General features: G+C 38.9%; 1 protein-coding gene across 1 annotated transcript in view; it reads left to right on the top strand.

Moving 5' to 3' along the window:
- Positions 1-11,846, top strand: part of LOC149085669 (uncharacterized) — a 40,011-nt gene extending 28,165 nt beyond the window's left edge. Inside the window, exons 8-11 of the mRNA XM_089232492.1 lie at positions 4,369-4,604; positions 7,489-7,632; positions 7,837-9,321; positions 11,331-11,846. Of these exons, the coding sequence (XP_089088618.1) occupies positions 4,369-4,604; positions 7,489-7,632; positions 7,837-9,321; positions 11,331-11,503 (2,038 nt within the window). The 3' untranslated portion in view covers positions 11,504-11,846. The remainder of the gene's footprint in view (positions 1-4,368; positions 4,605-7,488; positions 7,633-7,836; positions 9,322-11,330) is intronic.
- Positions 11,847-13,377: the final 1,531 nt, after the last annotated feature.

Raw genomic sequence — 13,377 nt, 5'->3', positions numbered from 1 at the left:
GTTCTTTCGTCCGTGGATGCTGAAGAGTGAGATGCTGTTCGGTTTAACAACATTGGCCTTTGGTAACTTTGTCGCTCTGAACACCGATCTACAGCACGTCAAAACGTTTCGTTGGCTTTTGCCGCACAAGAGAAAGAAAACCTATTGACATCGGTTCTAATTCAACTGATTTTATTTTATTAACGCGACGGAATTGAATTTCCGAACATCTAATTTTTTAATAATATTTTTTGTCCATTGCGACTCGAAACGTGTTATTGCGTCATGAAGGAAACGTTGACGGTCAACCTCGAGGTCGAGCCGAGTCAGAAGAGGAGCGGTAAATACAGTAGCAAGTATGTCATTTCACGCAATTAATATAATGTCTCCAGTACTAAATATAATATTTGAAGTGTAATGCTTGATGTAATTTTTCGGTCACGTGATAGAACTTATCGATTTTCGTGAGTCACCAGTGTGATCTTCTGGATCGTTAATCTAATCGATCCTGGATCGGTAAACAGTAATTTTATATTTGGAGAGAAATTCGTACGTATATATTTTCGCATTCAAAACTATTTTAAATACAAAACTTATTTGCATTCTTTTAAACTTGAAATTTATTCAACTCTCGAAAACAATCGAATATTAAGTAGCGGCTAAATCTAGGGTTTATTTGTATGGGAAAACGTGATCGATGCCTATTTAATACCTAGTATACACGATTTTTATAATTATCAGTTTGTGCTGCTTACTTTAATAGTATTATTAATTTTTGAATGTTTAGGTTATTTATGAAAAATATATAATATAATATATGGAAATCGCAATTCAAAAGATCACGAGAGGTCAAGTTTTCCAGTCATATAAGGTTAATCAATAAAAGCTTGGTTTGATCTTGCTTATTCAGTCTTGGTCTGTTGAGGCATATTTAAAATTTTATGCCAGTGTAATATTGAGTTACTCCATGGTGGAGGAGAATAAGGCTCTTTTGAGCTCAGTTAAAGGGGAGTATGAATATTGTCTTGGACTATTTAGGAAAGTGTCAAATGTTGAAAATTTAATGACTGCAAGGAATTCTGTTCAACAATTACTGTGGGGAAACTATTATACTATATATATAAGTAATATAGATATATTAATTACGTTGTGCATTAACTAGGAAGTAGCTACGTACGGTAATCTCACGTTTCAGGAGAGGACTCCAGAACATTTCGTTCTATATACAAGGGGTTATCAAACTGTGCGCCTACAACCTTTATCAGGTGTGACGGGGAGCGGTGATCCTGACAAAGGTTTTTCGAAGAGATTGGAGCCGACCCCATTTTTTTTTTTTGGCCACTGCCTCAGCATTAGTTCCCTTTAATCATGTCACAGTTGTGTTCGGATTTAGATCCGGGAGAGAGTATTAGAAAAATATTCATTTTTTTCAAATCAAACTGCATGTGATCTCAACAAAGTTCCACAATTCTTACAATATCGATGATTCCGACCGTGTGTCTGTCAACAAGAATTGATAGGGTATATACAAACGGGAATGAATGAAGGTTATTTTCAGAATAAAATGCATTCGAATAGAAAGCTAGCCAACTTCAGGTAAATCCTTCCAACAGACTGCCAGATTTTTGATAGTGATTAATGAGAAGGAACAGCAGTGCGAGGAGTGAACAGAAACACTTCATAGCATTTCTTTTCACCCACCAGCAACCATTTTGTTGGCACTCGTTTGTATTAAGGGTGCCTGTGAAGGGTATATAATATATTGTTATGATTAGAAAGAATGAAAACGTGAAGGTTCTAGTGCTTAATTAACAAGAACGTTTCAAAGGCTTTCTTACAGCTTTGGCTATAGAAAACACAAGGAATAAACGAACGGCGTATCCATACGATTCCCCATCGAGTACTTTAAAGTACAGGGTGGTCATAAAATAACTTTGCCAATATACGAACCCCTAGTTTCAACAAAAATCAACTAATGCGAGAAATTTGAATCCATTTAAATGAAACTGATCAAGAAGTGAAGGAAAAAGAGGGGGGGGGGTCTCTGTCATACATTTGCATTTACTATTGGAAGCTCATTGCAAAAGCAGCTCCACACGTACGTAGATCACAGCAAATATACTACGGACTGATTACGACATTAATGCGGAAATGTTTCTCAAGGGAGGGGGGGGGGGAGAAGAACGCCTTCCAGCCTCCTGTATAGTCTGGCAGCCTGATAACGAATACTTACTGGGGAAAAATAAGGTTTAAACTTTTTAGCTTCAGGACGCGGAAAACCTTCCGAAAGAAAAAATTAATAGCATTATCCAGAGTCCCGATAACTACAAAGAATTTTTTCCCGTGTGTATGATATTGGTCAGTTCCGTTCTCTGCGAAAGTGATAATAGCCGGATGATAACATTATCCATGATTCTAATAAGTGGTATCGACCGTATTTCGAATTAACTTTAGAAATTTTCTGTTGCGTCTGGATCACATTGTTAATACAAGGTAAACCGAATTATTATCGTGAACCGAAACACTTTTCCCCGTTTGAAGAGCTATTAATTCAGTTTTTCGAACTAAGATAATGAATGGAACAATGGGGAAACGCTTATAGTAATTGGATAATATACTGAGTTTTTGCGTAGGCGCATGTAGTCTGTTTTTCCTTTTCTGCCTGTTTCTCTTCCTGCACCGTTATTTCTAATAAAAACATCAACACCGTGGTTTTTGTAATGTTTAACCTTTTGGAAAAGGAAGATCCGTATCTAAATACAGTAGAATAAAAACATGTTTACAGGGTTTTTTTTTTTTTTTTGTAGCTATTCTCAAATGTGGGAATTCATCTTTAGCTCACAAGCTAAAAACCAAAACTTTCTCTCGTAGATCAATGAAAATCCTCGTTTGCTCAGTACAAGCCGTTCAGCGTGATCACATCGGAACTGTATTTCTGATAACAATAACGGATTGATAACTCGATCCGACAGAGTTAAAAGAGCAAGATGACCATACGTATGAGGACGGAGCAATTCAGTTTTTATTTTCCTCAAAACTGGTTGCTATTAATGGTCAATCGTAGCGTTTCATTTTGTTCTGGAGCAGGATATTTTTGTTTTAAGCTGAAATCGTATTTTTAATCAATGATATTTATCCAATGTGAGGAGTTTGAATTGAACTGTGTAATGAGTTTTAAAAATTACCGTACATTTTATGTAATTTATGATTTCTACAGATCTCTTCCCCCCCCCCCCAGAAAGTTTTTCGGCCAAATAATTGTGAATCGGTCAGATATTGCATCTAGGAGGTAATGATCTGGTCAACTGAAGGGACTTTTTTTTATGCATTACGTTTGTTTCCACAAATAGATAAGCCATTGCAAAAGTATTTTCATGCGTACATCGATTATAGAGGCTATTACTTCTCGAACAGGGCATTGGGAACAGAGTATGCAAGATGATTGGTTACAGGAGAAGAATTTATTACATCTGCAGGCAAGGTCCATCCAGCAAGGCCTAATGAGAGAATTAGAAGGATGCAAAAACAAATGCAAGGATAAAATTAATTTAAACATAAGAAAAGGAATTTTTATGCAGAATACAGAAAACTCCTTTCTCGATATGAGCAACGAAACTATATCGGAGGCCTTCTAGAAATAAAAATGAAATCAAGAACAAAGACGAACAACACATCCAAAAGGGAAATCACAGTTCAATATAATATAAAACAGTGATTCCCAACGTGGGCGATGGAATGTTCCGGGGGCAGGGGGCGGTAGAAGATACGGGTATAACAGCGGATCCTATGGGTTGGGGAGGGTGGGAAACTATGATGAAGGAAATGGGTCTAGAATTGGAGTATGCAAGGAATGTTTTCTTACCATATTTGGAGAAACTCGAGATTTTCTGAATGAATTAGTAAAACAGAAGAAAGCATCTTTCAGTGGAATCATACTTAATGATAAGCGTGGGAACCGTCCCCCTGCTATTAAAAGTGCTGAAGCAGATATCACTTACGTGTGTCAGCATATCTTGAGTTTCCCGGCTTATATGAGAGTAAGCTAACGCGGGGTACACTCGAACTCCTACAGTCTTGCAGTTTGGTTAATAACTTATGGGAAAAAAAATACTGTTCCACTCCAAGTTCAAAAGGGGCAAAAAAATACTTTTGACAAAAAAGAAAAATTGATAACATTAACCGAAGCCCGCTAACTAGACCAATGTTTTTCCCATGTTATGATATTGGTCCATTCCTTACTTTGTGAGTTATAACAATACCCGAATAAATAAACTGCGTCTACTGTATTTCCTTTTCATAAAGATGGAGAACGCGTCAATTTAGTTAGGTACGAATATGTTCTAATTTATACTACTTTTTCCAAAGTATAAAATAACCTATATTTTTCAGTACGAAAATCTACGGCGATGGCTCACCGAAGAACAAACGGAAATTCCAGATGGACGGACCCGATGGCGTCTGGGCCTGGTGCGTGGCTCTCGCGGCCTGTTCGATAACGTTTATCATAGCTGGTCTGGCCCGGATATCCGGTATCATGTATGTCGCTTATATCGATGTGTTCGAGGTCAGTAGAGGGGAAGCCGCTTATCCGTCTAGCATCAGGACATCGACGAAGAACTTATTAGGTAAGCACACACTGCGTAGTTAAGTAGATAAAACACATTACATGCGTTAGTTTGAAAATAATTTAGATCGGAGTGCATAGCTTTTTCCAGTCCACGGGTAAATTATGTGGTATTTCTACTGCTCGCGGGCCAGAAACTTGTATATACAGTGACCCGTATTTAACGGGACATTCCCGTAATTTAGGCAATCCCAACTTTTTTTTTTATAAAATGTCTCACGTTTTTCCTTATATTTTCAATAAAGACAAGATTACGATTATTTCCATGACTAAATTACATAATTGAGTCATTTGTTGAAGTTGTGCAAATACATTAATCTCGCCTGTTTGTCAAACATGGATAAAACTTTTTGGTCAATTTCACATTTTTATCCATTGCGGATGATGAAATGGTTGTCGTAGTCCATTCATAGATTTAGTCAGTCTTGCATTGTCCTCCAAGTATGACAAGCTTTCATAATGTCTTTAAGGCAGTGTATTGAATGTTTGCTCACGCAGGAAAAAAAGAATCTCGCGACTATTTATAGTTTAATCGAAAACACACTTGAGTCAGAGTGGTTTGGAGGAAAAAACTCCCAAACTTCAGGCAAAATGGCACCTTTGGGAATTATAACACCAATTTACTCAGCAGGAACCACAAAAAAGCAAATATTATGGTACGCGATTTAACTTAGTTCCATCCACGTATCTTGTCAGATTTATGGACCTCTATCTAGTTCAAAATGAAATGTGTCTGTTGAAACAGATTCATCCGGATAAACGAAAACCTCGCATAAGGAAGATTTTTGTTTATCCAACGAAATGAATGAGACGTAAATAGAGAATCTTGTTTGTGCAAACCTAAAGTGTAACTATTCGATAAAAAGTTTCAAGGAATGTAGGTGGAATATTTACCTTAAACGATGTTGAAATTCAGGGTTTAGCCTGAATTTATGACTGAGGAGTTATGATTCCCTCTCAGTTTTCACTAATTCTTTATCGGGCTGAATTTATACGATTTAAATGTCGACATACAATAGCAAACTCTCTCAACGGACAACCCTCAGATGCTGTCACCCTTCTTTTGCGGCCAAATAATTTCCCCTTGCATAATAACGGTGCATTTGAAACCCATGATTGATGGTTACTCTTTTACGTACGGATGAATTTTTTTTTTTGTCGCGCCTGTGACAGCAAAAGAGGTGTTACTGTATTTCTATTCGGCGACAAAGGGTGGATCGTGTTCGGTTCAAATTAGACTTATTTCCATTGCTGAAAATAAAATAGGATTTACAGGTACTTCCACTTATTGATCGATCAAACGTTTGAATAAATTTAGTCCTCGGCCAAAATGAATGCTGAAAATATTCAGCAATTCATTGTTGAGTCAAATCAAAAGGGTACCTACCCCTGTATATGGCTTTTTTTCTTTGTGGATGCAACGCCACTTGAAACGTGTAAAATCGGCCCAGCGTAAACTAATAAAATCCTCCGGTAAATGTAAAAGTTCTCCCGCTGAATCAGATATTGCGCATCACACATCAACTGTCAATACCCATCAACCACTATGCACATAATGTTTTTAGTTAATGAAACATTTGAAATTAGTCTTTTTAACGGCCAGTGTTCCCAATGGCCTCCAAATATTCAAGTTTTCTTCAATACGTACATTTTATTTTTCTGAACTTATAGAGGGCGCTGACTTTCCTAACGAAACATAAAAATTTTGGGTATTGTGATCGATGTAATTAAAATTAATTGTCATTTCATTTTTGAGGTCTGATTTGATCGAGCAGCTGTGATCTTTCATCGGCTTTTTTTAATACGCAAGCTATAATAACGTTATAAAAAATATCGATTAAATTGTTCTCCACTTAATCGGATATTGTGTATGGGAATCGTTGATATTGACTAAGTGGAGCCGACTGCAACTAATGACCCCTGTACACCAGTGAAATTTCGGTTAAAATTGTTCGGAACATGAACCCTACCATGAGTTCTATTTTATCATTTTATTCATGAGAAGAGAATACAGTAGAATACAATCGGGCCTGCTTTTAATGAGCGTTCGTTTTTTTTAGAGAAAATTCTCGTTGAATCAGTTTTCAAGTCCAAAAAATGAAAATTCGGAAAAATCGGTGACAGAATCTCTATACAATTACCATTTCACCGAACAAAATTGATCAGTTTGCTCGTTAAATCCAGACTCGTTAAAAGCGGGATCGTTATAAACAAGTCTGACTATTATACAGGAAGGGGAACCTTTTCCTGGCAATCACATCCTTGAAATAAGATAATAGTATCGCAAGGTACCTTCTGTAATCATTGAATGCTAGTTTCGAAATTTAGGTTTTCAGGAACCGTTTCTGACATTATCCGACATGTGATCGTCACTTCATTATACAGATTACTTTCTTAAACTCTCACTATACTCGAGCGATACCGAAACCATGTCCACTTTCGGTTTCTTCCGGGATTGCCAAGATTAGTTTCGCCGCTGTCTTAAGAAATCTGCCGTGGACTATTTCTCAGTAAATTAAATAGTGGGGGCGGGGGGATCCGACTGTTAAAAAGTATCAATAATTATCATTAAATTAAAATTCATGTGCTAGTGGTATCGCATCACATATACTGCTTAATCTTCGGTGGCTTACGAACCTGAAGCGGTAAATTTAGCTTGTACAGACGAGCAAGGCGCATTGCTATTATGTGCATTTTCTTTATTACTAAATGAGAAATATGCCAGATTTATAACGTCGTTGAATGTAAGAATAATAGTAATTATTTAAGTTTATGCAGAATCTAATTTAATTTCCATTTGTTGGATTATTCAGTTCTATGCATTCAGTCAAAAATATTTCCCATCAATTTTTGTGTTAATCGTGATCCCCCCCCTTTTGCTGCAGGACCAGTCGTGGGAATTCTCGGCCAGCAGTATGGTATCCGTTCAGTTACATTGGCTGGTGCTGTGATTGCTTCGTTCAGTGCTGCGGCTTGCTATTTCGCCACAAGTATAGACTTCATCGTGATACTTTGGGGAGGCATCAATGGTAAGTTATAGCAAATGAAAATTCTGTTTCATATAAAGTGTCTTAAAGAAAATGACTGATCTCATGGAATTTATGATTGAGATATTTTTGAGAAATATAGACTAGGCAATTTTTCCTGAATATTCAACTAAATTGTATCCGCTGATATTGTACAAAAAATCAGAAATGCCGGAAATCTTAAATTTCTGATTTTGTTTATTGCAGGAGTCGGTTGCGCTCTGACAGTCACCCTGATCCAAGTCGTGACTGGTCAACACTTCAAGAAGCATAAGAGTACAGCTTCGGGGCTATCGTTTTCCGGTGGATGCGTCGGCTCATTCGTGTTCCCTGTGCTGATCGAATACCTGCTTCATAATTTTGGTCTCCAGGGAACGTTTCTGATAATATCTGCTATAATAATGCACATAATTCCAGCAGCGATGATTCTTAGGAAACCTGCATGGCTCAAGAAACAAGTACAGAAATCATCTGGTCCCGAAAAGGAACCAAAACTGGACGAGAACAGCGACGCCACTGTCTTGGATCATCCAGACACGAGCGAACAGATTCTGGACGATGACGTTTCGGAAAAAACCATTTCTTTGGATAGTGGTATTGTAACGGAGACCACGCAGAAAGAACGGGTTGATAATCCAGATCTGTATTACTGGTACCACTACGATAAATTTCTGGTCGTTGAAACGGTCTCGAACGTTTTCCGATCGGACGAGGAGCTCAGAAATATCGCCGAAGACATCAATAAGTTGGACAATCAACGTCGAACGGAGACAGAAGATAACTCATTGCCTTCATGGGTTATCGAGATGGTCGACAATCTCTACGAGACTGCGCAAAAAGTCAAGAGCAGTAGTACGGCTGTTACCAAAGACATTCCCGATACAGATCGCCATTCCATTCAGCCAATCAAATGCAAAGCACGACATCAGTTCGTAAAGAAAATGTGCAATTTCCCGATTGAAAATGTGGAATCGCTCGTGAAGGGGCTGCAGACAAGTAGGGAACTCACGGAAAGTCACGCCAGAGAAATAGTTGCGGAAATAGTTGAAGTGTGTAAACAGAACAGCCAATTGCCACTGAATCCGGATACTGTGCACGTGGCCATAGATCCAGACAGCAAAGACCGCAAGGGCAAGTTATCAGATCTGGCAAGTCTCCAGAACTTTGTCCCGAAGAAGATCAAATTACCAATGATTAAGAAAGACGGATTCCGCGAACACCTGAAGACGGCTCTTAAATTGAATTACAATCCTTTCTTCATACTGGTATGTCTGTGTCGCGTCGTCCACATCCTGACCTTCGTCCCGTTCGTGACTGTCCTCGTCGACTACGGTATAGACAAGGGCCTCCAGGAAGACGACGGCAAGTACATAATAGCAGCGTTGTCGGCCGGTGACCTCCTGGGGAGGGTAGGACTCGGATGGGTGACAGATAGGAACGTCCTCAGCCTGCCTAGGTTCATGATGTGCGCGATGGTCATTCAGGGCGTTCTCACAGCTACTCTGCCACTTGTTCACGAAAGGTACTTGTTCATGTTCACGGTGTCTCTGTTCGGGATGTTCGTCGGAGCCGTGTTCATCAGGCACCCGGTCCTGATCTCGAAGTATCTTCAGCGCAAGGAGCAGTCGATTGCAATGGGGTGTATCAACTTCGTACCCGGTGTCTTGGGATTGGGACTTCCTGCTTTCATTGGTGAGTAGTTTAATAGTTATCTGTAGTTCAATAAAATGTACAGGGTGTTCTGAAATGGACTGAATTTTTCAAAAGGTAATACCAGACGAAAAAGTATGTTCTGGTGGTAGATCCGTGGAACAATTCTGAAAGTTGATTTAGAATGCTGTCATGTTGGTAGCTTTGAAATCTCCCATGGGATGGGAAGTGGAGGGTCTGGCCATTCAATGTCTTGTTAGTATATAATGTTAAAATATCTTGTTGCCGACAGATAGCATTGCTGCTGAATCATCTGTAATATCTTCGACGAATCACCCGATACATTTTGGTACCTGCAAAATAGATTTATGCTTCATCGGATTGCTGAAGTTTCAGGTCTTGGAGCAATGACTGTTGTCAATGTTCCAACTAATCCCTGAATAGGTCCCTCGTATTCGCAATGCTTAATATTTTTTTACGGTTCTTGTAGGATTGTTGTGGATTAGAAAATCTTAAACGCTGGATGTAGTTGAGCAAATCATTTCTCTATGTGTAGTGATTCTAGTAGCCGCTTTACTTCAATGACACGATGCACTTGGATAAATGCGAAAATGCTTGTTACTCTTACTTCCATTATGAAAGGAAGATGGCAGCACCTCCCGATTACATTATCAAACCTTAAAGATTAGCAATCCTTTAAATTTTATGACATTTCGTAGGGAATTTTACATTATGCACTATTTTAAATTAGAAATGTATTCTTTTTTGATGTGTTTACAAAAATGCACTGTTTGACGTACCAAACCTCTTCGACAACAGTCTAGTGGCGCCCCCCAGTATCACTCTTGCCCAGGGCCCCATCGAGCTAAAGTTCATCCCCCGAAGGCGAGCCCTATTCATTTCATGGATGCATGGGCGGAGATGTGGGGGGCATCGCACCCCCCCCCCCCAGCGTCCAAGGTGGAGTCGACTGATTTAATGTATATAAGAATTGACATCATCGTGTCAGTATAATAGTATAATTACCCCCAGCAATAATAGCCGTGCCCCCCAGAATTTCAAGTCTATCGCCGCCTATGCATGGATGTTGGTCATTCACGTTTAATTTTGATGAATATCTGTTGTCAACAAAATACATAAGGAACCTCACGTTGATGACTACATGATGCAAACTGGTCATGCAGGCGGACGCACTCGCGAGCGGCCAACTATGGCCACCACAAGCTGGAATCACGCAGGATTACCTCGATTTTTGCAACTGCGGCGGATCACTATGAACGTGCCCAAATGGCGTATGGTGGCGGGCACTGCGTAGAAGCGTGAGGGGGAGCGGTCGCGCTCGCGAGTGAGTCTGCGGCAGCCTAGCCACTTTTATGGTGTCCGTGAGGCAGATGTTACCAAAGTTTCCGCATGAACCCACCCCTTCAGTGGTAACAGGCAGTAAATCGCTCGAGTGATAGGTCTGGATTGTTGTCGACACATGCCCTTGTGGTAAACCAGCTTATAACCCTATGGGGGCAGCGGGGGTGGGTTGGTCTGGTGATGGCTGTCAACACCAGTAGTAGCAGCATCTCTCGAACACAAAACACTTATAACTCTGACAAAAAACACGTTAAGGACACGAACACTCTTTCCGATATGCAGAAACTCAAATTTCTCAGAGGAATGAGTTGCATGTACAGTCAAGTAGTAGAGGTAGTGTCACTTTACCGGAAATATAGATATAATGTTAATATGTCTGACCCGTGATTTCGTTCAGATTAACTACATTTGGCTGACGGAGGGCATTCTGAGAGTATTACACATTCATTTATCGTGGCTTAGAAGTGTCATCTCTTAGTGAGAGTTTGTACTAAAGATGGGATAATGAATATTTTTATGGCCTGTCCACAGATTTACAAAATTTATTTTAACATTTATTCATTTGATATTGTTTTTGAGTAATATTAATTTATTAAGAAAACTAAGTGTATATTTATCTTTTGAAAGCTGAACACAGCACTGAACATCGCAAACTAAAACTCATAACTAACCGAACTTTTATCTCATAGGTTATTTCAGAGACAATCTTGGTTCCTACGACAAGATGTTTTTCATAACTGGTTCCGTGGCGATTAGCATCGGGCTTCTTTGGATTCTCGAGCCACAGCTGGCCAAAATAGCCCCTCCAAAACCGGACGAAACCGATGATATGGGTGACGAAGCAGTGATACCAGCCGAATGAATACACAAGAAAAAAATCTATATTCGAAGACGAAAATACCGACAAAGAAACTACCTGGTAAATTTTCGCGAATATAATCTAGTATTAGACTATACTCGAGTTTTTATCTCGAAGAGCAGGACTACTATACACAGTCGAGCTTGGAAAAAAAAGTGCTATGTAAGTGTAAAGTATTATGTCTAATTAGTGTAAAATGTTTCTACAGTGTTGAAGTGGGGATATATATTTTAATCAAGGTCGTGCGCATGTGTGTGTTGTGCTGTAATGAGTGTAAGAGGAATGTGATAGTTTGATATATATAATTTGTTACATCTTCATATAATGGATTTTTGACAGTCTAATAAAACCCAATTTTTTTAAATGTGCATTTTTGTCTTTTTTATAGTTCTAGAGTGATTAAAAGACCTGCCAACTCCTCATTCAGACAAGTGACTCCTGCTCTCTAGAGTTAAAATGTCTCGAATTTTAGTAAAATCAGATATTCTGACCCTTTTTCTTTTTTACGGCTCCTTATTGCAGCTATTGGTCAACCCGTTTACTACTGACAATACTTTCAAAGTACCATTTAATTTTTTTTAACCCGTAACATCCCTTATGCAAGTTGTTGGTATTTTGAAATATAAAAGTAATAACTATTTTTGTTTACGATAACCAGATGACTGCATCAAGTGCAGGACAAATAGTTTTTTAAACATGTGAATTTTTAAAATTCAGATGTTTCACCCTGTAAAAGTAAAACACTGCTTCCACAGAATGTTTTCTAACAAATTTATAAATCGAATTCACATAGTCGATCAATAATTTAACCATATCCCAAGTTTCTCTTTAAATATCTGGCCGTCATAATATATATATCTCTCTCTCGAGTACCCTATTGTCCGGGGGAAATATGTTGTAAAAAAGGTTTTTTTGACACACAATAGTGTTCCAGACTCTGCCACGAAGCTGGGCTGGAAGAGATCTCGGCAACGGGATAAGTCCGGTGGCAAAGTTCTGGCATTCATTCATGGCCGTCATAATCTCGGCTGACCTACGTTGGAATAATCATATCGATTATGTCCACCAGAAATGTCTAAAACTTTCTTCGCCGCAACTTGAAACATTCTACTCGTGACGTCCGACTTCTCTGCCAGCAAACTTGTATTTCTCTCGTTCTTATGCAGCCGAGGTCTGGGACCCCCCCCCCCACCTCTAGTAATATCGATAACCTTGAAAATATCCAAAATCACGAAAATATTCCCGATTGCTGGTCCTCTTTCAGTTCAGTTTCCGATTTTAAACTCTAACTTAATCTCCACCCACTCGCTACTCACCGATTTATCTCACGTTTAGCCATGTTTTATAAGATTACTCGTGGTCATCTAAATTTCGATACATCCGGTATTATGACTAAGCCTTTTTATGTTTACAGTAGACTTGACCACCCCAAAAAAAATAAAACCTATTTGCCTCTACAGACTGTTTTAAAGTTTTCCCCAATGCCATGAAGTTGAATAGAGCAATCTCCCCTCCACTATTGTTAATTCACCCGCGATCTCCGATCTCTCGTCAAATGTTACAAAGCATGAATGTGTAAATCCACATCGCGTCCTCTCGTATAGGCCTTTGAAAGGCCAACAGTATTACACAATAAATAAATGCTGTAATGGCTTTCTTCGTAGTAAAATAAATGTTAAGTATTATTCATCACATATTTTAATTGGTATATGTCATCGAGCTGGAGAGAGTATAACGGCAGCGGTCTCCGCCTTGGCAGTGCTGAAAACTGACCACAACATCTTTCGTCGGAAGATCACGTGACTCGGCGAAAAAAACACAATCCCCGTTGTTATGGCATTCACAGGAATTTAAAACAAATGAAAAATAATTTCAGC

Source organism: Pholcus phalangioides, unplaced genomic scaffold, assembly GCF_987345545.1.
Source record: "Pholcus phalangioides strain wild (caught in Gottingen) unplaced genomic scaffold, Ppha-v1.0 ptg000006l_1, whole genome shotgun sequence".
Lineage (NCBI taxonomy): Eukaryota > Metazoa > Arthropoda > Arachnida > Araneae > Pholcidae > Pholcus > Pholcus phalangioides.
The sequence above is the reverse complement of the archived record's forward strand: the minus strand, read 5'-3'. Positions and strand labels throughout refer to the sequence as shown.